General features: G+C 41.9%; 1 protein-coding gene across 2 annotated transcripts in view; it reads right to left on the bottom strand.

Moving 5' to 3' along the window:
* Window positions 1-27,949, bottom strand: part of ARHGEF7 (Rho guanine nucleotide exchange factor 7) — a 176,444-nt gene that overhangs the window by 125,525 nt on the left and 22,970 nt on the right. For both annotated transcript variants that reach the window (XM_040336224.1, XM_040336225.1), the window contains exon 3: window positions 3,011-3,095. In XM_040336224.1, the coding sequence (XP_040192158.1) occupies window positions 3,011-3,095 (85 nt within the window). The remainder of the gene's footprint in view (window positions 1-3,010; window positions 3,096-27,949) is intronic.

The following is a 27,949-nucleotide window of genomic DNA, read 5'->3' as shown; positions in this document are numbered from 1 at the left end:
TGATCTGCATACTCCTAGCAAATCAAATTTTGAAACATGGGGTCAGCATTACAGCCAGGGAACAAGCATGTTCAGAAACTGACAGCCTACATTTTTCCCTCATGAAAGTTTTCCTTTAAAAAGGGAACCTGTTGACTGTCCCTCAAATCTGTCCAATTAAAATGTTCTGAGCCACCGACCCAAAATAAGTGTGCAAATGTCATTGGGAACCCTGCTCATAACTTTAGATGAACAGAGGGACAGCCAGGAAATTAGTATTTTAAGAAAAAATAAAAAGGTATGCAGCTTGCATATTTTTCTCAGCATAAGTTTCTTTATGCCAAAATGTGTAGTAAAAAACATGAATTTAATGGAAACGTTCCCCTCACTGGGACAACAGGACATGAAATGGCTTCAAATATAGTGAAAAATCAGACAACAAATTTAGAATATGTTAAAGGAGTTGTTTACCTGCAGTCCTCCTTCACTTACCTCATTCTTCCATTTTGCTTTCAAATGTCCTTATTTCTTCTGAGAAATCCTCACTTCCTGTTCTTCTGTCTGTAACTACACACAGTAATGCGAGGCTTTCTCCCTGGTGTGGAGAAAGCCTCTTGAGGGGGGGAGGGGACAAGCATGAGTGTCAGGATGCCCAATAACACACAGCTCCTTTATCTGCAAAGTAGAGAGTGTCCTGACCCTCCTGCATGCCCCCTCAAGAGGCTTTCTCCACACCAGGGAGAAAGTGTCGCATTACGGTGGTGAGTTACAGACAGAAGAACAGGAAGTGAGGATTTCTCAGAAGAAAAAAAAACATTTAAAAGCAAAATGGAAGGATGAGGTAAGTGAAGGAGGACTGCACTAAGGTAAAAGGAAGCTATTTAGGGGATTTTTTTTTACCACCCCTTTAAAATGAAATCTACCAACAATCTCCAAAACACCCTATTGGGGGGCTACCATCTATGATAATATTACTGTTAGAGACCTCCTATTACAGGGATATGCAATTAGCTGACCTCCAGCTGTTGCAAAACTACAAGTCCCATCATGCCTCTGCCTCTGGGTGTCATGCTTGTGGCTGTCAGAGTCTTGCTATGCCTCATGGAACTTGTAGTTCTGCAACAGCTGGAGGTCCGCTAATTGCATATCCCTATCCTATTAAAAGGATCATTAAAAATGATTAGTACAAGATTAATAAAATATTTCTGTAATTGCATACAGTGTTTACTTTAACGCTTTCCTTCCTCTATCAAAACCTAAAACAAAGACTAAGAGCCCATTCACACAGGGGCGACAGCCGCCTGACAAGTCGCGTCCCGCTCTGTTCAATAGAACCGTTCTAATAGGAGCGACGCAAGTCACTCTGACTTAGAAAAAGGTTCTTGGACGACTTTGGGGACGACTCGCATTGACTTCAATACAGAAGTCATTTTGCAAGTCGCCTCTGAAGTCGTCTTCAGGTCACCTTGCCAAGTCACCCCCAAAGTCCCCTGTGTGAATGGGCTCTAAAAGTTTTGGTTATAGACATATGCAAATAAGAAACCAAAAATTATGAACATTTTTGTCATACTGCATGTTGGTATAGAAAAGGAAGGGTTAAATAGAAGTGCGTAAATAGATATGGCCAATTATGTCTGGTGATGAACAGGATGTCCGTTTTCCACCGCTGCCCTGACTTGCATACTCATTGTTCATTACTGCTGGTTAAAAAAATACTGCTTGAAAAGGAAGCAGCTGGAAGACAATTCAGAAGCCACAGGCATATTAAATGTGAAGGAAAAAAAAAAAAGCAAAGACAACCCCATTACAAACATTGTACCTATTAAAAAAAATGTTCATAATCAAAGCAGATGCTAAATTCACACAGACAGGCTTCCCAAACATGTTTGTAATGCATGAGCTCTAAAAAAACAAACAATCCGGTTTATCATTCAGAATGACTTAAAGTGCTTGTAAAGTCTCAAAGTTCTATGCATGAAGGTAAATAAAATAAATAAAAATTCCCTGTGCTGCAGCCCGCCCTCCCCCAGCCCCATGGTGATCCATAAATGTTCACGAGAGCCTTGGCTCTCAGGGGACTCTCCCTCCTCACTGGCTCCAGCTGTCACAACCAGTGAGCCAATGAGGAGAGAGAGGCCAGGGCCAAGCCGCAGCCAGTAACAGCTTGTGTAGAAATGGCAAAATCCTTGTCACTTCCAGTTTCTGACGTCACACAGTGGGCGGAAAAACTTCAGTTCCTCTCACAGGAACAAGATGCCCCAGATGACATCATTATTAGGCTCCCAGATCGTGCAGGAGAGCCTAGTGAATGAGGCAGCGGCGGGAGAGGGGTGGGACCCCCTTTTACCACCTGTAAAGGTAAGCCAGCGGCTTCCACCAGGATTACTTTTACATTAAAGGAAATCACTGGCCATAAAAAAAAAAATGCTCTCAATTATTGCTGCAGCTGCCCTGAACGTGTATAATGTATGATGCGAATTTTATGCTTCGTACACACTGAGTTTTTTGGATTGAACGAAGAAAAATAAAAAAAGTCAGCTCCGGTCGGAGCGGCTGTACTAACTATCCGAATTTAGCACATTGATCGCCCCCTGCTTAGCTATTGTGTTCTGACTGGGGGACGTGGCCCCCCCCCCCCCCCCAAGAACACTCCAATCAGCGATCTCCACCACTGGCCGAGATGCCCTGATCGAGAGCTGGTTGGCTGCTGGTTTTCCAGCATGCTTGTCTGACAGAAGCCGGCCAAACAGCTGGTTTCTGACAGACAGGGCACCATACACACAGGAAAATTGTAGTCCATTTTTTTAACCAGCTGATGTCTGCCAATATTCGACCCATGTGTATGAGGCTTCAGCGTTTAGTTTATGTCTGCAATCTACATTACAAAAGATAGAAACATCTTACAAATATGTAAAAGCATAAGAAAAATGTTCTGAGTATACAATATTGAGTATACAATAACGTAAGGAAGATTTCCTCACACAAGGCACACTAACTATAAAAAAGCAACTTCTTGACAGACCGTACATACCTGCTGTGACTTTATTTAGGAGGACAAGGGAATTCAGCACCTTGGTAAAGTTTTGTCCTTGATACAGGTCATTGGCTTCAAATGTCTGAAATAGAAAAACACATCGGTCATTTATCCAGCAAAACATTTCTAGAAATTTGAATATCCAAGCCTGTCTCAAAATCAGGAAAATAACCTTTTTCATCTTAAAACATTATCACATCAATATTTTTAATGAGCAAGAGTACTAGGAGCTAAAGTGACTGGAGACCTTGTAGTACTACATTGTTTCTTCAGATACTGTATTGCTTACAATGGTGGTATTCTTTTATTTTATTTTTGTTAGGTTTACTCTTAAAACTAAATAAAAATGTATCAAAATAGAACAGTACCAGGAGTGAACAACAATGAATAGACGAATCATTCAGGAATGAATGTGCACTATATTTTAACTGCTTAAGGACCGCCGCAGGACTTTTTACGTCAACAGAATGGCACGGCTGGGCGAATGGGCATACAGGTACGTCCCCTTTAATTTGCCGCCTTGTGTCAGCGCACTCGCTACCTTATCGCAAAAGCTCCGTAACTGTGCCCACGGGACCCGCGGACTCGATGGCTGCCGGTGTCCCGCGATCGGGTCACCGAGCTGAGGAACAGGGACATGTCAGTGTAAACACAACATCTCCCCATTCTTCCTAGTGACATGTCACTGATCATCTGTTCCCTGTGATTGGGAACAGCGATCAGTGATGTGTCACTCTTAGCCACGCCCCCTAACAGTTAGAATCACTCCCTAGGACACACTTATCCCCTTCAGCGCCCACTACAGGTTAACTCCTTCATGCCCAGTGTCATTTTTACAGTAAATAGTGCATTTTTGTAGCACTGATCGCTGTAAAAATGACAATGGTCCAAAAATGGGTGTTTAGTTGTCTGATGTGTCCGCCATAATGTCGCAGTCACAATAAAAAAAAAACAATCGCTGATCACTGGCCATTACTAGTAAAAAATATATATATATCAAAACGACATTAAACTATCCCCTATTTTGTAGACGCTATAACTTTTGCACAAACCAACGCTTACTGCAATTTTTTGACCAAAAATATGCATCGCCTAAACTGAGAAAAAAAAGTTATATATATTTTTGGGGATGTTTATTATAGAAACAGTTAAAAAATATTGATTTTTTTTCAAAATTGTTGCTCCATTTTGTTTATAGCGCAAAAAATAAAAACCGCAGAGGTGCTCAAATACCACCAAAAGAAAGCTCCATTTGTGGGAAAATAAGGATGCCAAGTTTGTATGGGAGCCACGTCACACGACTGCGCAATTGTCAGTTAAAGCGACACAGTGCTGAATCGCAAAAAGTTGCCTGGTCTTGGCCAGGTCCGGGGCTTAAGTGGTTAAACACAAAGAATGTTACAACATTACAGAATTTATATGAAAGCCTATATATCAAAAAACAAACAAAAAAAAAAAACATCCTATAAAAACAGAGTACAAACAATCCTGTCCATGACTCACGCCAACAGTTTAAACTTTTATATATTCTGAATTTTTATTGAACATGCTAAGAGAATATTCCATCAACAACTGTCATTTCATGCAGAAGCCAACTAGATTTCAACTGTCCTATTTCTAGGTCTGACCACTTATGGCGGCAACACAACCCCACCACAGCTCTTAATAGGCTGAATTTGTTACACATATTTACTACTGCAACACGAAGGCTCCATAACAGAAAAAATATGAACCAGAATTAGCACATAAAAAAAAAAATCAAACACAAAAAGCATCTAAACCTTCATGGTGGATTTTCAGAAAAGCGATGGTGTTCGGCAAATCCCATCCAGCAACAAAATGAATAACAGGATGTTCCAGCTTTTCTGTGTGCTTCCTGTCTCATTGGGCATACAGGCAGGAGATGCATTGCTAGGCACAATGTGATTGGTGGAAACAGCCTACCCCAATCTAGAAGAACAGTCCCTTAAAAACTAAATGGAAACTCGGCTAAAAACAAGGACATATGCCTTTCCAATGTACACACTGTCTTCACTTCCCCCTTAAAAATAACAGGAAAAGCTAGAGATAGAAAAAAAAAATGTCCGTCTCCATCACGATTCCACAGATACAAGAGTAACTGTTCCCTCAGAAGTGGGAAGTATTACTAAAATTCATTCATAAAACAATGACAGGAACAGAGACTGGAGTAAGGACAAAAGACATAAAAGGAAGTGAACTGGCGGTCAGCGTCTGATTAGGAAGGTAATCAAAAGCATTTTACAACAAATAGCGCCAAACCTAAAACAAACAAATTAATGCCTTCCTAATACTCCAGTAACAGTCTTGTAAGGAGTATGCGTAATATATATAATTAATATATATATATATATATATATATATATATATAATTAATATATATATATATATATAATTAATATATATATATATATATATAATTAATATATATATAATTAATATATATATATATATATATAATTAATATATATATATATATATATATATATATATATATATATATATATATATATATATATATATATATATATATATATAATTTATATATATAATTAATATATATATATATATATATATATATATATATATATATATATATATATATATATATATATATATATATTATCTTGTAACTTACAGTTAATGGGCCAAGGTGCCCCTATCAATAAGAGAACCCATTTATACAAAAAGACTGTGCCAAAGCAGAACTGCGCTGATTATTACCAACAGTGATGATAGTTAAAGGATCACTAAAGGAAAAAAATGTTTTGGCTGAAATGACTGTTTACAGGGTATAGAGACATAATAGTTAACTGATTCCTTTTAAAAACGATTAAAAATAGATAAAAAGCAATCATATAATGTGCCTCTTAGATGCAAAAACAAAACTGAAAGTAGTTCAGTCTTTGCATGTTATTTTATGCCTCTGTGCTGGACAGTGCCATAGAGAGTCATGGCTAGGAAAACGAAACTAAAGTCTCCCATGACTTTTTTCATAAGGAGCCAGACAACCAGGAAGTGTCCAGAACAGGGCAGTTTTACAGCAACATCAGAGCAAAAACAAGCAATGGCAACATGAAACCAGGACTGCAGTAAGGTAAAGGAAGCTATTTAGCAAAAAAAAAAAAATTTCCTTTAGTGACCCTTTAATGTGATGTAAGGTTTGTTTTCTTTTAATTTTTTTGTTTTAAATAACAAACACATACTTACTGGCCCCGATCCTCCTTTTCTGGGGTTCCTCAGCAGCGCTCCTCGTCTCCTCGAGTGCCCCCTCTGAGAGCCGTATTCCATGAGGGTACTTGTGGGGGCGCACTCACAAGTCCTGCTGCTGCTTCTATTGACACAGACAGCAGGACTCAGTCGCGTCCCCCTCAGTCCCGTATCACTGTATTTAATTGACAGCAGCAGGAGCCAATGGCTCCTGCTATCAATCTATCCAATGAGGACCGGAGACAGCGGCTGAAGCTGCTGTGCTCATCCCCGTCGCTGGAACGTTCGGATTCAGGTAAGTAAAAGGGGGGGCTTCTGCACTACAGAAGGTTTTTCACCATAATGCATTAAGGTGAAAAACCTTAAGGGTTTACAGTCATCCCCTTTAAACTCTGAGGTTTAGTAAACCATGTGAACCAAATGTAGCATACCTTATAGCTGTATTATATTGTAAAATTAAACTAGTAAATGAATATATATAACACACACAGAGACTTTTGTGCTGGCTACAGAAGCAGAACTTAGTATGCCCTCACAGAACAAACCAGCAAAACGTACACATCTTTCATCCCTTCCACATATCACTCAGCATTTATGACTTTTTTTCCCTCTCAATGTAAACACAATACAACATTTCTATCAGATCTGTGACCTCATGCACGTGGCCGCCTGAGTTGTATTACGTCAATTTAGGCAGATTTCCCAGCACTGAGCCTTACCCAAAGACAGGAGTGACTGTGCCCGCCTATAGGATGGCAATATACATAAACATACAAATAAGTAGCCCTTTCAGGCTTGGTTCATTTAAATGGTATAAGGCTCCATGCACACAGAAGCTAAAAAAAAAAAAAAAAGCTATAAAAAAACGCCAGTAGCTTTGCAGGCCCCATGCACACGGGACGCCGGTGCAAACTCTGCTAAACACATGTTTTTCAGGCTAAGACCGGCGTTTAAAAACGCCCGTTTTGCCACGAATTTCGCTGCGTTTTAGTTAAGAAATATCATAAGACCCTTCCTAAGCTCAAAAAAAACAGTATTTAACCATTTCAGCCATGTTGTTAGACCGGAGTGAGTAGCAGCTGAGAGAGCAGCAGTGTACTTGTATTTAGCGTGTCACTTGCCACATCACCTGCCACAAGCTGCGGATTGTCCACTTGCCACAAGTTGTGAATTGTCCACTTGCCAAGTCATCTGCCACGCCACCTGCCACAAGTTGTGGATTGTCCACTGGCCACATCACCTGGCCACAAGTTGTGGATTGTCCACTTGTCATGTCACCTGGCCACGTCACCTGCCACGTCAACTGGCCACGTCAACTGCCACAAGTTGTGGATTGTCCACTTGCCACGTAACCAGACCATGACACCTGCCACAATTTGTGGATTGTCCACTTGCCACAACACCTGGCCACGTTACTTGACACAAGTTGTGGATTGTCCACTTGCCACGTCACCAGGCTATGTCACCTGGCCACATCACCTGCCACAAGTTGTGGATTGTCCACTTGCCACATGACCTGGCCACGTCACCTGGCCATGTCACCTGCCACAAGTTGTGGATTGTCCACTGGCCACGTCACCTGCCACAAGTTGTGGATTGTCCACAATGCAATGCAAGCAATTATTTTTTTTATGTTTTTTTAATGGTTATTCATCATTTGCCATCATTTTTGAGATTTCTAATGTAAAAAATAGGTCAACTTTAAAAAACGCCTATAAACGAAATTGCGGCAAAACGCCGGTACCCCGTTTTGCCGCATTTAGCAGCGTTTTGCGTCTGAACCCATTTTTTTGCTTCTGGAAAAACGTGGATAAACGCAACTGCCTAAAAACGTCAATAAACGAGACTGTGTGCATGGACACATAGGATAACATTCAATGTGTTCAGGGGCAGTTGAAAAAGCTGTCCAACTGCGTCTGAACACGCATTTACCAGCGTCTCGTGTGCATGGGGCCTTAAACTGCTTCTGACTTTGCTTATTTTCTTCTTTTCCTCAGTCAAGTTATGCATGCGATTAATCTGAATAAAAATTTGGATTAAAAAAAAAATTGATGCATTCCGAGGATGATGCATCTCAGTGCATTTTCACCCCGTTTTTTTCTTCATCTCATTTGAGAACATGAGCATTCCAATGTGTTTTTGATATGTTTGCCGCATTTGATACAGAAAAAAAATGCAACATGTTCTACTTTTACCTGCAGTGCTGTGAACTAGAGCCACTGGAATCCATGTAAAACACTATCCATGCGATTTTAAAGCAGAATAAAAAAATGCATTTCATCTGGTGTGAACCAGCCCACATACTGTCTGCATCATTGCATACCCGCACACAGCAACTGCTTCCTATGGGGAGATGTACCCGGCACCTGTAGCTCCCATACAGAGAAATACACCCAAATTTTACACCGTACTATTCCAGGTAGCGGTGTGCATGAAGCCTATAAGCAGCAAAGGCAACAAATACAATGTGAAGGCTCCAGATTTAAAGGACCACAGATGTCACATGAGAAAATGATCTGGCCAAAGGCTGGATTCACATCTATGCAGTTTTAGTGCTTTTTGCATTTTGCAGATTTGCACTACAGCCCATTTAAAGGGTCACTAAAGGAATTTTTTTTTTTTTTGCTGAAATGACTGTTTACAGGGTATAGAGACATAAAAGTTAACGGATTCCTTTTAAAAATGATTACAAATAGATAAAAAAAAAATCAATCATATAATGTAGGGTTGTCCCGATACCACTTTTTTAGGACTGAGTACAAGTACCGATACTTTTTTTTTATGTACTCGCCGATACCGAATACCGATACTTTTTTTAAATGTGTCCCCAAATGCAGCCATGTCCCCCACATATGCAGCCATGTCCCCAAACATATGCAGCCATGTCCCCCATATACGCAGCCATGTCCCCAAACATATCCAGCCATGTCCCCCCACATGCAGCCATGTCCCCCCACATATCCAGCCATGTCCCCCATATACGCAGCCATGTCCCCAAACATATTGCAGCCATGTCCCCCACATATCCAGCCATGTCCCCCCACATGCAGCCATGTCCCCCCCCATATGCAGCCATGTCCCCTGTACCTACTGTAAATGATGCCACCGCCGCCGCGTTAATCACCGCGCGGGGAACATTACAGTCAGCTTTCGTTTGAATAGCCATTTTCCCCGCCGCGCTGTGTATAGAGACACTCCCCCTTGCTCGCGATTGGACAGATCCGTCCAAGGGGGAGTGTCTATGCGCGGCGGGAAAAACAGCTATTCAAACGAAAGCTGACTGTAATGTTCCCCGCGCCGCGGTGATTAACGAGGCAGCGGTGGCGGCTTTGCGACACACGACGGCGGCGGTAGCGGCGGCAGCGTGGGGGGGTGGAGGTGAAAGTATTCTATTTTGGCATCGGGGGTATTAGCGGGAGTACGAGTACTTCCGCTAATACTCGGTATCGGTCAACCCTAATATAAATGTGCCTGTAGGTTAGTTTCACTTTTAAACAGTTTTCATGTTCCTGTGAACTAGAGAGACACACAGAACAAAAACAAAACAAATCCAGGGCAGTGTTTTGTTTTTGAAATGAATCTGGTTCTGTTAAGTTTTAGACACACAGTAATGACAGCTTAGACCTACAGTGAAAAGCTCCCAGTATGATGGTTATAAGGAAAAAGACAAACAGGAAGTGTGGAGATCAGAGCAGAATTACAGCCACTTCAAAGCAAAAACGAACAATAAGGACATGAAACCAGTACTGCAGTAAGGTAAAGGAAGCTATTTAGCTAAAAAAAATATTCCTTTAGTGATCCTTTAACATGGTTTCCTATGGAACACGTTCTGTAGTGCAAATCTGCAAAAAATTAGGTACTGGCACAGATATAAGTACATGAATGTATTTGTGTATTTGGAGATGTACATCTACAGTACAACTATCAACGCAAGAAGTACTGTTATACGGTGTATGAAAGCCAACGCCCCAAACTGGATCTGGTACAAAGCTTTCATACATTCCCACAGCTTCAACAGGTTAGGCTTACAGTAGACCAATACTGTGGGAATATGACTCACAAAGCCTATGAAAGCTGCTCTAAGCTACTATTCAGCTATTGTTCAGACTTTTGAAAGCATTTAGTGTAAAGAAACCGCTTTTAATGCTTTTATGTACTGAAAGCTATACATGAATAAGAGACACTATTTTGTATGCAGCCAACACAGCAAAAAAATTGGCTACTGCAGTTGACTTGTATATAAACCCAACAAGCAAAAATGTAGTTTATTGCCGCTTAACAGTTCTTAAATGGGGTCTTCTAGGGAACTAATTTTATCCGCAGGTATTTTTTTTTTTAATTCTTTTAATAGTTTTTTTAGTATTATCTAATCGCCTTTTTACTTTATCTGGAGGGTCACTTTGGGTTATTGAGTATAGCTTCCCATAATATTCTTGGAATACTCTTGCGATTTCAGGGGTTGTGTATACCATTACAGAAGCGGAAATACAGAAAAATTCAGAAGAATCCCCCACAGGGAAAAGTCCAGGCCCTGACAGGTTAAAGACCGTATACTATAAGAAGTTTAGCGATATCCTAGTCCCCAAGATGTGTTCCTACATGAACGGTATTGGCACCAATTGGGAGATTCGCCGCAAGGCATTGGAGGCCGCAATCACGATAATTCCCAAGGTAGGCAAGGATCCCTCTTTATGTTCCAGTTATAGACCCATTTCCCTACTGAACGCGGACGTAAAGCTGTTCGCTAAAATATTATCCGGCAGAATGAAGGCAATCATGAAGGATCTGGTACATACCGATCAAGTGGGTTTTATCCCAGGTAGGGAAAGTAGGGATAATAGCATTAGAACGCTCCTATTGATACAGAAAATAAAGTCTCCAGGTCTACTTCTGTCAATAGACGCTGAAAAAGCATTCGACAGAGTAGACTGTGGATTTCTTCACAACACATTAGAGGCTTATGGGGTGGGACCTAAGATGTTGGGCTGGATAAATGCTCTTTACAATCACCCAACCGCAAGAGTCAAAGTAAATGGGACGGTATCGGGGCCATTCGAGATGTTTAACAGGACACGACAGGGGTGCCCCGTCTCCCCTATTGTTTATCCTATCTCTAGAACCATTGATGGCAGGGATTAGAAATAATCCCGACATCATGGGGATAAAGATAGAAGATGAGGAACACAAACTTGCGGCGTACGCAGACGACATTTTGCTCTACATAATGAACCCAATGATAACTCTCCCTAATTTATTAAAAACTCTTAAAGCATATGGTGATATATCAAATTTTAAAATTAATCCCTTTAAATCAGAAATACTTAATATAAGCATCGAAGCACAGGAGGAACTTAGATACAAACAAGACTTCCCATTTATTTGGAGGGATACCGAGTTAAAATATTTAGGAGTCAATATAACATCATCTGCTGAGTCAATCTACCAACATAATTACATTCCACTGTTGAATGAAATTAAAATGGATTTAAAAAAAAAAAATTCCATCCAGACAGAGATCTATGTTAGGTAGAATAAACAGTTTTAAAATGCTAACCGTCCCCAAAATTGTATACAAACTACAAATGTTACCGATCTTACTTCCCGGAAGCATACTTCAAAAAGTTATTGGGCGAGTTTATTTGGCATAATAAAAAACTGTGCAGAAGTATGGCAATATTAACTAGAGATAAGGCACACGGTGGTCTGGGGGTACCGGACATTAACACATATTATATGGCTATTCATATGGCACGGGTGGTTGATTGGGTAAAAAATAAAAAATAAAGAGAAAAGGTGGGTTAAATTAGAAAGTAGTATAAATAAGTCAATATTAGGAAATGAGATCTGGATTCCAGCACATTTTAGACAGCAAAATGAGCACATGCACATGATCACACTGACATCAATGACAATTTGGGATAGGGTACACAAAAAGGAAAAATGGAGATATAATTCCCCACTAAATGATACAAACTATTTTGCACCGGGGAAAGCAAATTTGTTTGGTAATTGGATAAAAAAAAAAAAAAAAAAGAAGGATGCACAACTAAGGGACATACTAAAAATTTGCACTCATCGGGAACGAAGTATAAAAAAAGAAATATTTGACCTAAACATGTGGCGGTATGCACAGCTGAAACATTTCGTCGAATCCCTCCCTTATCCGATTAGGCCAGGGGGTAATGTGCTCCCATTAGAGCGTTTGTGCTCAGCGCCAGACGGAAGGGGTGGGATTTCCTCAATCTACAAAATTTTGATGGGGATAAAAAATTCGGAGCCACCTCCGTATATTAAAAACTGGGAAGAGGAGTTGGAAACAGGCGAAATTGAGATAGAGGTTGGGAAAATATTAAAGATGACGCATATCACATCAACGAATTGTGGTTTGATAGAAATGAATTTCAAATGCTGGTATATAACCCCAGACATAGCACACCACTATCAAAAGGAAACCTCTAAATTTTGTTGGAGGGGCTGTGTGGAACCGGGAACTATGACACACCTATGGTGGACTTGCCCTAAAATCAAAGCATACTGGAATAAAGTGAGATTAGTAATAGAAGAAATTACAGGAATTAAAATAACAGCTGAGCTGTGGGTATGCTTGTTTCATGGGACAAAAATGTCTAACAAACAGTATATGAGAACCTTGCTCCCCCATTTCCTAAACGCACCGAAAAGTTTGATTCCCAGACAGTGGAAGGATCTTAAGACCCCTACGGTAAGGTACTGGCTTTGTAAGGCCCTTTTCACACTACAAAATAAATCAGTTTTAATAATCCGTATTAAAATCCGTCAGATAATATTAAAAAACGGACGTTATACGTCCTTTATAAAATATCATTAAAGTCTATGGGATTTTTTTATGTTCCGTAAAGATCCGTAATAGTCCGTTATAACGTACGGACGTTAGTTATAACGGAATATGTGACGGGTCTTGCACTATTTTTTGTCCATTTTTTGTCCGTTGCAAGTAACGGATATATTAACGTCCGTTATATTTTAACATTGAAGTCTATGGCGCACGGACGTTGGTAAATGTCTCCGTAAATGTCCGTTATGTTAACGGACGTTAATTTTACTGAGCATGCTCAGTAAAGACTTCTGGAGCTGGACTTCAAGAAAGGGTGAAATGGTTTTTATTAACGGACGTTAGAAAGGAATGATATAACGGATGTATACTGATATATACGGATAAACATTATCCGTTTTCAATAAAGGAAGAATGGTAAAATATTTATCCGTATGTATCCGTTATTAAATCCGTTAATAAACGTCCGTTAATAGGTGTAATACGGATATTATAAAACGGACATACAATCCCTAGTGTGAAAGAAGCCTTAGATAAATGATATTATACAGAAGAGCTTAGGTTTATGGGGGAGGAAGGAGAAGGGGGATTTAAACTGAAATGGCAAGATTGGGTAAAATATAAGCTGTCACAGAGATTTGCAGACATGATGGTATAGAGCAGGAAGGGCAATAGGCAAAGGGAGTCATGACACATGATGGTTGGTCGGAGAGAAGAGGGCAGGTTGGGTGGGGGGGGGTTCCTGGGTTGGGGCTTTCTTTAAACCGATATTTTTGTATTTATGTTTTGGGGCCGTAACAAGCTCTCTCTCTCTCTCTCTCTCGATATCTATATATCTATACACATATATATACATATATACATACACATACACACACACAGTGCCGATCCTGACCTCCCTGGGGCCCTAAGCAAAATTAACTTGTCACATTAAAGTTGAGAAAGGGGGGGGGGGGGGGCTGCCGAAAAAGACATGTTACATTAAAGTTGAGAAGCAGGGGGGGGGGGGGGTTGGGCCAGTATCTTGTCACATTAAGCACTTGCTTGCTGGGCACATATACCCCCCTCCTGCCCAGGTGAAATTTCAGCTTTCGGCACTGCGTCGCTTTAACTGACAATTGCACGGTCATGCGACGTGGCTCCCAAACAAAATTGGCGCCCTTTTTTTCCCCACAAATAGAGCTTTCTTTTGGTGGTATTTGATTACCTCTGCGGTTTTTATTTTTTGCGCTATAAACAAAAAAAAGCAACAATTTTGAAAAAAAAATCTATATTTTTTACTTGTTGCTATAATAAATAGCCCAATTTAAAAAAAAAAAAAAAATTTCTCAGTTTAGGTCGATACGTATTCTTCTACATATTTTTGGTAAAAAAAAAAAAAAAAAAAAAAAAAAAAAAAAATCGCAATAAGCTCTTACACAATATGGGACAGAATTATTATTATTATTTTTTATTTTTTTACTAGTAATGGCGCCGATCTGCAATTTTTTTATTGGGACTGCGACATTATGGTGGACACATCAGACACTTTTGACACATTTTTGGCGCCATTCACATTTATACAGCGATCAGTGCTATAAATATGCACTAATTACTGTATAAATGTGACTGGCATTGAAGGAGTTAACACTAGGGGGTGAGGAAGGGGTTAAATGTGTACCTGTATTGTGTTCTAACTGTGGGGGGAGGGGGGGTGACCGATGCTGTGTCCCTATGTACAAGGTAAACAGATCGGTCTCCTCTCTCCCCTGACAGGACGTGGAGCTCTGTGTTTACACACAGAACTCCACGTCCCTGCTCTGTCATTACCGATCGCGGGTACCTGGCGGACATCGCGACCACCAGGCACGCGCATCGGCATCTCGGGACGCGCCGCGCGCTCGCGTGCCCCCCAGTGGCCGGAGGAATCCAGGACGTCATATGACGTCCTGTTGGATTTTCAGAGCCACCGTGTAGCCGTCATTTGACAATGGCCCGGGGCTCAGGTGGTTAAAGATTAAAGTTGAGAAGCAGGGGGAGGGGGTGTTCTGCTGTCGGAAAATTACATCTTACATTAAAGTGAGAAGCGGGGGGTGCCGACTTCTTACTTCTTCTGCCATGCAGCCAGTGAGTTAGTTGAGAAGCGGGGTGAGGGGCTGAAAATTACGTCTCACCAGGCGGGGCCTCTAGTAATTTGGGAGGCCCTCCGCAGCTTTGCGGAGCCCTAAGCGGCTTGAGCCTATAGGGTGGATCGGCCCTGTGTGTATATATTAGTTCTTAAATGTGGTGGAGGCTGCATTTGTTTTCTTTTATCAGGCTTTATTTAATTTTTACCTGGTAATCCTTGCCTGTGACACACTTTCTGTCCTAGGATGGTAACACTCAGGCCGGATTCACACTTGTGCGTTGAGGTTTTTAAGCTCCGTTCTCTTTGCCAAGTTCTCAATCAGCTGTTCAGCAGATCCACTGAGTTTTAGCTGAGGATTTGATGACCTTGGAGAGAGAAGGGAAGTCTTGCCGCTGTTATCATGAGGGGGAACTCCACGCCAAATTTCAAATAAAAAACCGGCATGGGTTCCCCTCCATGAGCACACCAGGCCCTGAGGTCTGGTATAAATTTTAACGGGAACCCCCTACGCCAAAAGAACAGCGTGGGGGTCCCACCCAAACCCAAAGGGGATGGGGACGAGCGAGCGCTCCCCTCCTGAGCTGTACCAGGCCACATGCCCTCAACATGGGAGGGTGGGTGCTTTGATGAATACAGGACCTCTTCCCGACAACCCTGGCCGTTGGTTGTCGGGGTCTGCAGGCGGGGGGCTTATCAGAATACGGGAGCCCCCTTTAATAAGGGACCCCCAGATCCCGATTCCCCACCCTATGTGAATGAGTATGGGGTACATGGTACACTTACTTATTCCCCTGGTGGAAAAAAATAAAATAAAAAACACTACACAGGTTTTTAAAGTAATTTTTTGGTCAGCTCCGGGGTCATCTTCCTACTTCGGGGGTCTTCTTGTGACTTCAAGGGTCTCTTCCGACACTCCGGCCTCGTCTCCCGCTCTCCAGTGCCTTCTTCGCGCTCTCCGGTTATCCTCCCGGTCTACGGTGCTTTCTTTCTTCTGCTGGGCACCACCACTTTCTTCTTGCAGCTCTTTTTCTAGCGGGACCCGGTCTTCCTCATCGCCTTCTTACCTCTTCTCTTCTTGAGATGTTGACTCAACGCTCTGTCACGCTGTAATGCCAGTTGCACGGTGCGCAACGATTTATATCGCCACAGACCTCACAGTCCCATCATTCCCCGGGACTGTGAGGTCATACTGGGGCATGGTGACCGGGTGGCATCACCTGGTGACCACGCCAATGCCTATATAAATCGTTGTGCACCGTGCAACCGCCATTACAGCGGGACGGAGCGTCGAGTCAACATCTCAAGAAGAGAAGAGGGAAGAAGGCGACGAGGAAGACCGGGCCCCCCTAGTAAATGAGCTGCAAGAAGAATGCAGTGGTGCCCGGCAGAAGAAAGAAAGCACCGGAGAGCTAAGGGCCTGGTATGCTCATGGAGGGGAACCAATGCCGTTTTTTTATTTGAAATTTGGCGTGGAGTTCCCCCTCATGATTCCTGTTCAGAACACAACACATGTACAAATCAAATGCGTGCCCATAGAAGATAACGGGCCTGAATTCGCACCTGAGCCACACCACAATGCCCAGAAAATGCACATGTTTTTTGGGCAATGAGCAGTGCGAATGCATTGCACATATGTGAACCAGCCTCATTGAAAACAATGAATTTAAAAATGTTCTGCGAATTGGATGCGGTTTAAGCCGCAACAAATTCGCATAGGTATGAACCCGGCCTCACTAAGGCCCCTTTCAGACTGGGGCAGGAGCTGCGGTGGCGGTATAACGCCGCTAAAAATAGCGGCGCTATACCGCCAGAATTGCCGCGGGTATCAGCCGCTAGCGGTGCGGTATTAACCCCCGCTAGCGGCCGATAAAGAGTTAATACCGCCCGCAATGCGCCTCTATAGAGGCGCATTGCGGGCGGTATTGCTGCGGTTTCCCATTGTTTTCAATGGGAAGGAGCGGTGAAGGAGCGGTATACATGCCGCTCCTCTCACCGCTCCAAAGATGCTGCTGACAGGAGATTTTTTTGTCTCCCGCGCATCGCCTCAGTGTGAAAGCCCTCGGGCTTTCACATTGAGTCTGCAGTGAAGGAGTTTTTCAGGCGCGATAGCAGCGCTATTTTTAGCGCTGTACCGCCTGAAAAACTCCTCAATGTGAAAGGGGCCTAACTGCACTGCATCTATGGAGGAGCAGAGTTATCAAGTAGGACAAGACTAAAGAACACATGCCCTCACCTCTAACATAGGAAGGAGGTGTTATGCGGTCTAGAGAGAGTACAGGAAGTTATCAGCTTACAAGATTTCTTGTAAAAACAAAAACTTCCAATAGTGTTATACCTAAAGAAAAGGTTCAGCTGTCATAACACAATTTGCCGCCCAAGTGCCCCCCCCCCAAATTGTGTCAAAATAAATAAGGGGACTCCACCCACCTGGCTTTATCATTAATTTACAAAGTTCTGTGAATGGGATAACTACAATTACCATCAGTCATTGCAACGGACGCATTGTAGCTCTCAACGGACTACCAGGGTGCGGATGAGCGCTCTAGGTAGTTCGTTGATGTTTCTTGTCATTCAGAAACAGCTAAACTGACCGTATGAAAGAGCCTGAGATTGCACTCATGATCTGCTGATTGTGCATGCAATGCTTTACAGACTCTTAATAACAAAATAATATTAATAAAACTTACATTTAGTTCTACTTGCAAAAAAGATGTGCATTTATTTGTTTTTAAAACTTTAACATATCCTTTAACAGTTCAAAAGGGTGTAACTAAGAAGTTCATGGTTTGTGTTTACATACACTTTAAGAATTACTGCCAATACTACCTTATACCTCAGGATAAATATAACAAGACAAAGCATATACCTTAACATACCTGTAAATGTTATCATGGTATAACTTTCCATTCATTCTTTAACTTATTTTCTTAATTTGAACTGCTAGACACAGCAAGGTCTTTGTTACTCTATCAAGTCTCTCTGTGCCTTATTCAAATGCCAAACATACTGCCATATTAACCTTAACCCTCTAATCTGCATATAGCAGTGTCAAATGTTACGGTATTGCGTTCATGCTATACATGAATGTATCCATAGGGGGCGGCTGGAGAGAGGGGGCGCTTGTGCGCCCTTATGGACGCAACACCACTGCTAGGTTCACATTTGTGCGGTGTGGGAATGGGTGAAAAAAAAAAAATCAATGCACAAAAAGGCATCCCTTTTGCACAGCGTACAGCTGTGCCAAAAATTGTTAATGTCACCCCCAAGCACCTTGCTAATGCAGGCTATGCAATTTAGTACAGTGCAGTTTTAAAAAAAGGGTCATGCACCTCTTTGAACTGAATGAGCTCTTGCATAGATGTGAATGGACCCAAATATCCAGTGAAAACCTCTGTTCAGGTTATTGGGCCATGTGTGGGTAAGGCATTAAAGATGGATCTCATACCAACATGTAAGTCACTATGTTAGCTTAACCGATTCGTCCCAATGGACGGGGTACCTCCACAACTATAGGTTTTACATAAAACCAGGTGGGAGGACAAAAGGAAGAAGAGAGGGAAAAATTGAAGGCTACCCCACAGGGCAAGAGGTGCAAATGGAGAACCAACAACGGAATTCAATTTGATAGTTGGCAGGCACAATGCCCCGCCCCTCCAAATATCCGTTTTTTTTTTTTTGTTGAATTTTTTGGTAATTTTGTACAATAAAGTCTACGCTATCAAATTTAATCCCGCTGTTGGTTCTCCATTTGCAACTCTTGCCCTGTGGGGTGGCCTTCATGGTTCCCTCCCTTCTCCCCTTTGTCCTCCCAGTATGGGTAAGAGCTTGTGCAATAATGCATGTTTCTGTATTTGAAACACAAATTAAAGCGGAGTTCCACCCTAAAAATTAACTATTAACAGCTTGCCTTTAATAAAAAATAATTAAAAAAAAAGTTTTACTCACTTCTATCTGGCTGTTACTAGGCAGTATTCATAATCTGCCTGGTTCCTGGTCCTAGGTGGTTCAACTTCCTGTCCCATGACCCCATTGCCTCCTGGGAAATGATGACACTCATTTCCCAGGAGTCTCTGATCATTAATGTGCCAAAAAAAAAAAAAAAATCGCCCAGCATGCACCTCTCCCTGGATGCAGCATGTCCCACTAAAATGCTTTTGTGTTGAAGGTAAAGCAGGTCAAATACAGTCATTTGCTGTGATTACATTTAAAAACGCATTCATTTTAACAACGCAGATTTTTTGTTGTAAATTAACCATTAACTAAAGTATGCAACCAAAAACATAGTTAAGTAATCACAAGCCCAAGGTTAAAAGAATACTTCAACCCTGCCCCACTAGGGCTTTCCAGACACAAAAATACGTCTGTACAGTGAAATGATGAAAGTCTAATCTTTCTAGGTTTATTCTGTCATAAGTAAACATTCATTATTACAGAAAAGCTTGCCATAGATGGATCAAAATTCAGCAGGAACCAGCCAAATGATCTTCCGTGTGTGGTTGTCCCTATTCAACTCGATGAGCAGCTGCTGAGCAGTGTATTTTGACAGCAGAGCGTCCCACTGTCAGATCACATTGTCTGGGTGGGGATTCCTCCATCCACTAGGTTTACGTGAATGGCAAAACTATCTATGGCCAGCTTTAAAGGGGATGTAAAGGTTTGTTTTTTATTTTCTAAATAGGTTCCTTTAAGCTAGTGCATTGTTGGTTCACTTACCTTTTCCTTCAATTTCCCTTCTAAATGTTTTTTTTTTCTTTGTCTGAATTTCTCACTTCCTGTTCCTCCTCAGTAAGCTGTTATGGCTGACTAACCCCCACGGATGATGGGGGAAAGCTTACGGAGGGGAAACAGGAAGTGAGAAATTCAGAAAAAGAAAAAAAAGAAGGGAAATCGAAGGAAAGGGTAAGTGAACCAACAATGCACTAGCTTAAAGTGGAGTTCCACCCATAAATATAACATTACATCAGTAGTTTTAAAAAAATGTCATTAGTCCTTTTTTTTAGATGCCTTCAAAGTGTTGTTGCTAGGCAGAATAGTTAATCTTCCCTCTTCCTGCACCTAGGTGCTTAAGCTTCACCGCACAGACTCCTGGGAATGTAGTGGGTGTAACTTTCCAGGAGTCTGTGCACTCCCCAGTCTCGAAGAATCATGTGACTTGGACAGTACAGGTGCTGAAACCTGATCTGAAAACTATTACATTGCTTGTGCAGCACTGAGCATGTGCAAGATCTGCAAGGCTGAAATCCAGGAAGTCATACAGTCTGGCTTCATGATGCCCACACTTAAGATGGCCCCAGTCAATTTCTATTTTATAAAGTGCCTAAATGCTGTAACAACCTAACAAAACGGACCTTAGTTTACAGACTAACTTTACTAGAATACATTAAGCTTGTGTATTACAGGGGTATTTATATTTAAAAAGTGAAATTGTGGCCAGAACTCCGCTTTAAAGGAACCTAAATGTTGGTTATCGCCCTAAAGTTAACAAAAAAAGCAACAACCAGCGCACAAATAATACAATTAAACTAAAAATATTGCAAGCTGAACACAAAAAAAGGTAATCACAACTTCAAATGTAGCAAATAAAAAAAATATGTAAGTGCAGTGCAATAAAAGTCCATATAAAAACAACTGAAGATGACACCCAGTGATACAGCGAAAACTCTTCAAACGAAAGTGATGTAACCTCCACCAACAAGAGAAATGCTTCCTTACCAGATGGGATGGACCATTTGCGTTAACTGGTCAAAACTGCTTGGTCTTAGCATAGGAGAGAAGACGCGGATGGATCCAGCAGAGTGGTAAGTAATCCGATCAGATGGGATGGGCCATTAGCATTACCAACTGGTCAAAACAGCTTGGTCTCAGCATAGGAGAGAAGATGTGGATGTATCCAGCAGAGTGGTAAGTAATCCAATCAGATATGAAAAAACAACAGAAAACACGATCTCAGTGTAGACTGTTTGTATTTCATTCCAAGGGTAAAAAGGTTCACCATACAGCAAAAATCCTGGACTGGGCAATAGGCACAGGGAAATCCACTAGAGGACTACCGTCTGGTATAGCGAATGAGATTAAAACTATAAAAAAGCATGGCATGTAGCCGTGGTGTACAGCCGCAAACGGCAATGGAAAGGACGCGGTTGACGTCACAAAGCTCCTCCCCCGCGTGACGTCACCCACGTCCTTTCCATTGCCGTTTGCGGCTGTACACCACGGCTACATGCCATGCTTTTTTATGGTTTTAATCTCATTCGCTATACCAGACGGTAGTCCTCCAGTGGATTTCCCTGTGCCTATTGTTCAGTCCAGGATTTTTGCTGTATGGTGAACCTTTTTACCCTTGGAATGAAATACAAACAGTCTACACTGAGATCGTGTTTTCTGTTGTTTTTTCATATCTGATCGGATTACTTACCACTCTGCTGGATACATCCGCATCTTCTCTCCTATGCTGAGACCAAGCTGTTTTGACCAGTTGTTAATGCAAATTGTCCATCCCATCTGGTAAGGAAGCATTTCTCTTGTTGGTGGAGGTTACATCACTTTCGTTTGAAGAGTTTTCGCTGTATCACTGGGTGTCATCTTCAGTTATTTTTATATGGACTTTCATTGCGCTGCACTTACATATTTTGTTCATCGCCCTAAAGTTGGCAGCCAGCCCAGACTTTCTACCTCACCTTCTAAACTCCTAATGGAATTGAATATGTTCGCTTGCCTATTAAAAGGTAGACTAATCCCAGACCTCACTTTTCTTCCCAATGAACTGAAAAGACAAAAAATATTTTTCACAACCATTTCAAAAATACCATTACCAACCTTATGTTTAAATTAGACTCCCCATCCACTGTTCTATCTACTTTTAGCTATAGATAATCTGACTTTTGTGTCAAGGAAATCCTCAGTCATAGCATACACTTTCATTTTAAAACATCAGCATTGTAATTGCAATACAAAAAATAAGCCTTTTTGACAATCCAATACAAGCCTACTTGAAATATGTCCTTTTATGTTCCACTTGATGGCTCTCTGCTGGCCATCTCTTTCCACAACCTTCTGAATTCCCAACATGCTTTGCAGCTTCTCATAGCTTTAAACAAAACAAGGTTTTTTTTTTTCCCAAAGTAGGACTTTAAGCCTAGGTTCACAATGACAGCAGGATTGAAATTTCATACCCAAATTACACCCCAAAAGTAGTACAGAAACTACTTTTGGGAATCTGTGCATCGATTCGGATAGCGCCATTGCCGGAAACAGACGCAGATTTGACATGTCAAATCGCATCGATGTGATCCTAGGCTAAATGGCACTTTAAAATAACATATGTCAATGTCAATTTAAAAAAAAATATATATTTTTTATATTATATAATAAATAATTATTTTATTTACATAAAATTCATAAAACGTTACATAGAAAATACAGCATGCATTTTAACTGGTCAATGACTGTCCTGTATAATGTGTGAGAATGCACAATGTCTTCTGTCACCCGACACATTTCAGAGAAAATAAATCTCCTTCATCAGAGTTGGAGATGGAATCACTTTTAGTCAGCTAAACAGTGGAAAACAAAGTATTGTTGTACACCATTAAAAAACATGCATCAGTTGTTGGTCCTGCCAATTGCCCAACATGCTAAGGGGGAAAGATAAAGCCACAGTGGGCACTGGGATCAAATCTGCCAGTCCTGTGAGGTTTAAGCTGTACCACCTAAGGTAAGGATACTCTGTATGAGTATCAGGAGCGATGTTAACACATCAGGAGTGCCCCCAAGGTGTCTAAGTATTATTGTTTCTGCCCAGATAGAAAAAAGCTTGATTATGTTGGCTGGTAGTTCCAGACAATGGCTGCTAGAAGAGACAATAATACTTAGACACCTTTGGGGCGCTTCTGATGCGTTAACATCACTCCTGATACTCACACAGAGAATCCCTACCTCAAGTGGTACAGCTTAAACCTCACAGGACTGGCAGCTTTGGCCCCAGTGCCCACTGTGACTTTTTCCCCTTCTATACATTGCATTTTGAGCAATCGGGCAGGACCAAGAACCAATGCATGCATTATAATTGTGTACAGCAATGCTTTGTTTCCCACTGTTCGACTAAAAGTGATCCCGTCTCCACCCGAAAGAGATTTGTTCTCTCTGAAACGTATCGGGTGACAGAAGACATTATGCATCACACACATTATTGAGGGTAGTCATTGACCAGTTAAAATTGATGCCGTATTTTAAATGTACATTTTTATAAACTATATATATTTTATCTTTGAGATTGACATTGATGTATGTCGTTTCAAAAGTGTGTTTTAAAAAGTTCCACTTTGGGGAAAACTCCTGATTGTTCAGCAAAATTCTGGGGATGTGGCACACGAAAATCAGAATATAGCCATCGCTACTCACTTCTTTCCTGCTCATCTCTTTGGTCTATATTAACCTTCTAATGCCGCGTACACACGATCATTTTTCGCGATGAAAATAAAGACGTTTTAAGCATGTAGAAAAAACAACATTTTTCCAACTTCATATATAAAACGACGTTGCATTAAAAAATGCTCTAGCAAAGCGCGGTGAAGTACAACACATACGACGGCACTATAAAGGGGAAGTTCCATGCGGATGACGCCACCCTTGGGGCTGCTTTAGCTGATTCCGTGTTAGTAAAAGACAATTTGCGCTTTTCTGTCTGTTACAGCGTGATGAATGTGCTTGCTCCATTATGAACGGTAGTTTTACCAGAACGAGCGCTCCTGTCTCATAACTTGCTTCTGAGCATGCGCAGGTTTTTAACGTCATTTTAGCCCACACACAATCATTTTTTACAACCCGAAAAACGACATTGTTTAAAACGTCGTTAAAAAATGCAGCATGTTCGTAAAAATAAATGTTAGTTTTTCAGAACCCGAAAAATGATGTGAAGCCCACACACAATCATTTTAAATGAAATGTTTTAAAAACGTTTTTTTCATGCCGAAAAATGATCGTGTGTACGCGGCAATGGGAGGCTGCCATCTCTCAAAGTTAAATCGTGCCAATCGCTCGCATAAGATCGCTTCTGATCTTGTTTTTGTCTAGGAGAGAGGAGAAAGAATATTTACTTACCTAATCCTCCCAGCATAAGACTGGTCCAACACCTCCGCGCTCCAGCGATCCTAAATTGTTGACTGTTACTAGAGTCATCAAGCCAAGAGCAGGCTCCACAGACCAGGAATAGTTCACTGCTGGACCATGCAGTTTTTTTTGCCCGGACTTGGGCTTCCCAATTGTATCTCCATGCCTTGACAGAGCCAGAAGATCACAGGCATAGATTGTACACAGAGTCCCAACTTTTTTGGAATTGGGGGTAGTATTACCATGAAGAGTTCTCATTGAGCAAACCTGTCAAAGTAACTGCTGCAAACACCACTGGTCTCAGATCCCTGCACTACAAAGTTTGCTTGCTGGAAACCTGTGAATATAATTCTGCCTGGGAGTTGGGCTTTAAACAAAGCTATATGCAACTGGAAACCCATAAAGTTAGCTCAGCAAAAAAATAATTCTGACAATAAATGTAAGCACACCAGAACACAAAAATAAACCTGACTCACTGGCTGGATAATAAATGAAAAAAGCCCTGATAAAAATAAAACAAATGCATCCATCATATCTAAGAACTGGATAGCTGCAATTTAATACATTTTTGTTTTAGAGTTTATTTTCGCTTAAAGGGCCATGTGACAGCAGTGACAGAATCACTAAGATTAGGCGACATCACCTCATGACACTTTTATTGTGTTTAGAAAGTGAGAAAAAATTTAAATAAAAAAAAAGAGACTTTTGATTTGCCAGCAAAACCTTTTTCTTGAGGTACAGTACAAGAAACAGTATCTTATGCTGGCCGTACACTATACGAAAATTTGGCCGAAAATCGGTCGTAAAGAAAGATCTTTCGTTTTTCGGACAGTTAATGGGCACAAAATCGAAAAATCGTTTGGACGTTTTTGAGCCGAAAAAACTAAGGACAAGTTTGGAAATTTTCTGCCGAACGAACGATAAATCGGAAGGTTAATGTGTTTCCCGTCCGAACTTTCTGCACTAGGTATATGTAAAAAAAACGAACCATTTTTTTTTTTTTTTTTTTTTATGTCCACTGAACGATTTATCGCCCATTACATGATGGCACTATCGTTTGCACTCACGAAAGAACTTTCGTTTTTCGAAAGTTCTTTCGGACGATTTTTCGTGGAGTGTATGGCCAGCATAAGTTATAAGCTATATGCTGGGCCAGAACTTATGGGCTCCTCACTGACATAATTGACTGCAGTGTCACTCCTGACAGAAGGAACAGCAGGCATTGCGGCTGGAAGGAATATTCGGCTTTCACCTCCAGAGGGCTTCAGAGAGCCAGCGTCTCGGTGTGCAAACATATCACATGACCGCAGAGCGAAACAAGGAGAAGCGGCCTTCAAGCTTCAGGTACATTGTTAATCTGAGTAATCTGTGAGTACAAAGAGAATGAGGGGGATAACTCAGTCCCAGACCTCCCCTTTCTTCCTCAGACCCCCATAACCGCCTCCTTCTCTTAGATTAGGTTCATATTTGGGCATTGCACCTTTGCAGGTGTGCGATGGAGCAATTCATTCTTAACGGCACTCCCACACGCCTTTGTTAACAGGTAACAAGCTACCATGCGTTTCGATGCTTAAGAATTAAAAAAAAGTCATGCACTTTTGTGCGTTTTTATCACAAAGCACAACCCATTGGAATTAATGGTCTGGCCTAAATTTGCTGCGCAAAAACCCTCTGAAGAGTGGCTCACACTAGATTGGAGGGCATTTGACAGGCAGTGAGGAGACATTAGGTCACCCCCTCACTGACATTTTTTAACCCCCTAAAATCCTGCACCACTGGGCCAAAACCACATGCACTGCACGTGGTTGCCGGGCACCTGAAGCTCAACCCCATTCACTTGCACTGGTTACATTCAGCGGACAGTACTGCCTGTCAGTTCAACACTACAGAGGATAATTTTAGTAGCGCAGTAAAAACACATTTTTTCCACCTCCACCGACCGCGAGTCTAAACAAGGCCTTAGGGTTTATTTCCATGGGTAGTAAAAGCAAGCAGTTGAGCCACGTTTTTACCACCCCCCTGAACAAGGAGATGCAGGTGCTCAGCACTATAGACATGTAATGGCTGCAATGCTTTGTTTTATGGCCATGGCAAAACATAACATAACAGGGCAAGGCTGCAACTGCGTGGAATGCACATGGCTGCAGCACAGTGGGTCAATGGCCCAAAACAGGCAGTGAGATGGTGATATATCCGCCTCCTCACTGCCCATCAAAAGTCCACTAAAAAGTGATCTGCCATGATCCGTCTTTCAAGGGGCAGCAAGAATACCTGCATATCAGATATCTGAACCCCTAAATCCCTTTAATTCTATGTACCCACAAAGTGCACCCCCTTCCCTCCATCATTCACAATAAAGCTCCTTTTAAACTTGTGCAACTTGTCCTGTGACTTGGGACTGCAAAGTCGCATGACAAGTCTTACCCCATAACTTCCAATGAGTACCATATCTGTGCATATGAAAAAAATGAAAAACGGCGCCAACAAAAATAAAAGTGAAAAAATATATAAAAATACAAGTGCAGCTCCAAAAATGTGTGGGTGACTAATAATCTGTGAAGAAAATGGTACATAAGGGCGCAGCAAGTGTAAAATAATGTCCATATAAACACCAATTAATAATAAATAAAAAAAGTCCAGAAAAAAATGCAAATGTAGAACTGGCAATGAAAATTCTGTGTTCCAGATTTATACCCCAACCACCGTGCTCTCAGAAAGTGCAGCGTACATAATAAAGTGCTTCAACCAAAGTGACAATCAAAATGCGCTCACAATTTCTCCCAGATAAAATCAATTCCCAATGGATCCAAATGCAGATGACTCCTTTCATAAGAAATATATGTTCCAATCATCCAATCTAGGAAAATTAAAAAACGGCTCCACCGCAATGAGCCACAAAAATGGAGATAGTGCAATACCGTTTTTATTATAAAAGCTTGCAGGGTAAAAACAGTGTATACAGGCAGGTACACACACAGTTGTGAAAGGCAGCGGCCAGATTACTCAAACTTCAAAGTAGTCCACAGGCAGTGTACCACAACAATTACTACTATTTCATCATATGCCACAAACATTACACATTGAGGAGACGGGGGGGGGGGGGGGGGGACACCACCTCTGATGCAGAGGAGACGGGGGGGACGGGACACCACCTCTGATGCAGAGGAGAGGGGGGTTGACCTCTGATGCGGAAGAGAGGGGGGGAGGGTTGACCTCTGATGCGGAAGAGAGGGGGGGAGGGTTGACCTCTGATGCGGAAGAGAGGGGGGGAGGGTTGACCTCTGATGCGGAAGAGAGGGGGGGAGGGTTGACCTCTGATGCGGAAGAGAGGGGGGGAGGGTTGACCTCTGATGCGGAAGAGAGGGGGGGGGGTTGACCTCTGATGCGGAAGAGAGGGGGGGGTTGACCTCTGATACGGAAGAGAGGGGGGGGGGGTTGACCTCTGATGCGGAAGAGAGGGGGGGTTGACCTCTGATGCGGAAGAGAGGGGGGGGTTGACCTCTGATGCGGAAGAGAGGGGGGGTTGACCTCTGATGCGGAAGAGAGGGGGGGTTGACCTCTGATGCGGAAGAGAGGGGGGGTTGACCTCTGATGCGGAAGAGAGGGGGGGTTGACCTCTGATGCGGAAGAGAGGGGGGGTTGACCTCTGATGCGGAAGAGAGGGGGGGGTTGACCTCTGATG

This window comes from Rana temporaria, chromosome 2 (assembly GCF_905171775.1).
Source record: "Rana temporaria chromosome 2, aRanTem1.1, whole genome shotgun sequence".
In the NCBI taxonomy this organism is placed as follows: Eukaryota; Metazoa; Chordata; class Amphibia; order Anura; family Ranidae; genus Rana; species Rana temporaria.
Note: the sequence above shows the minus strand (reverse complement) of the source record. Positions and strands in the feature narration are given on the sequence as shown.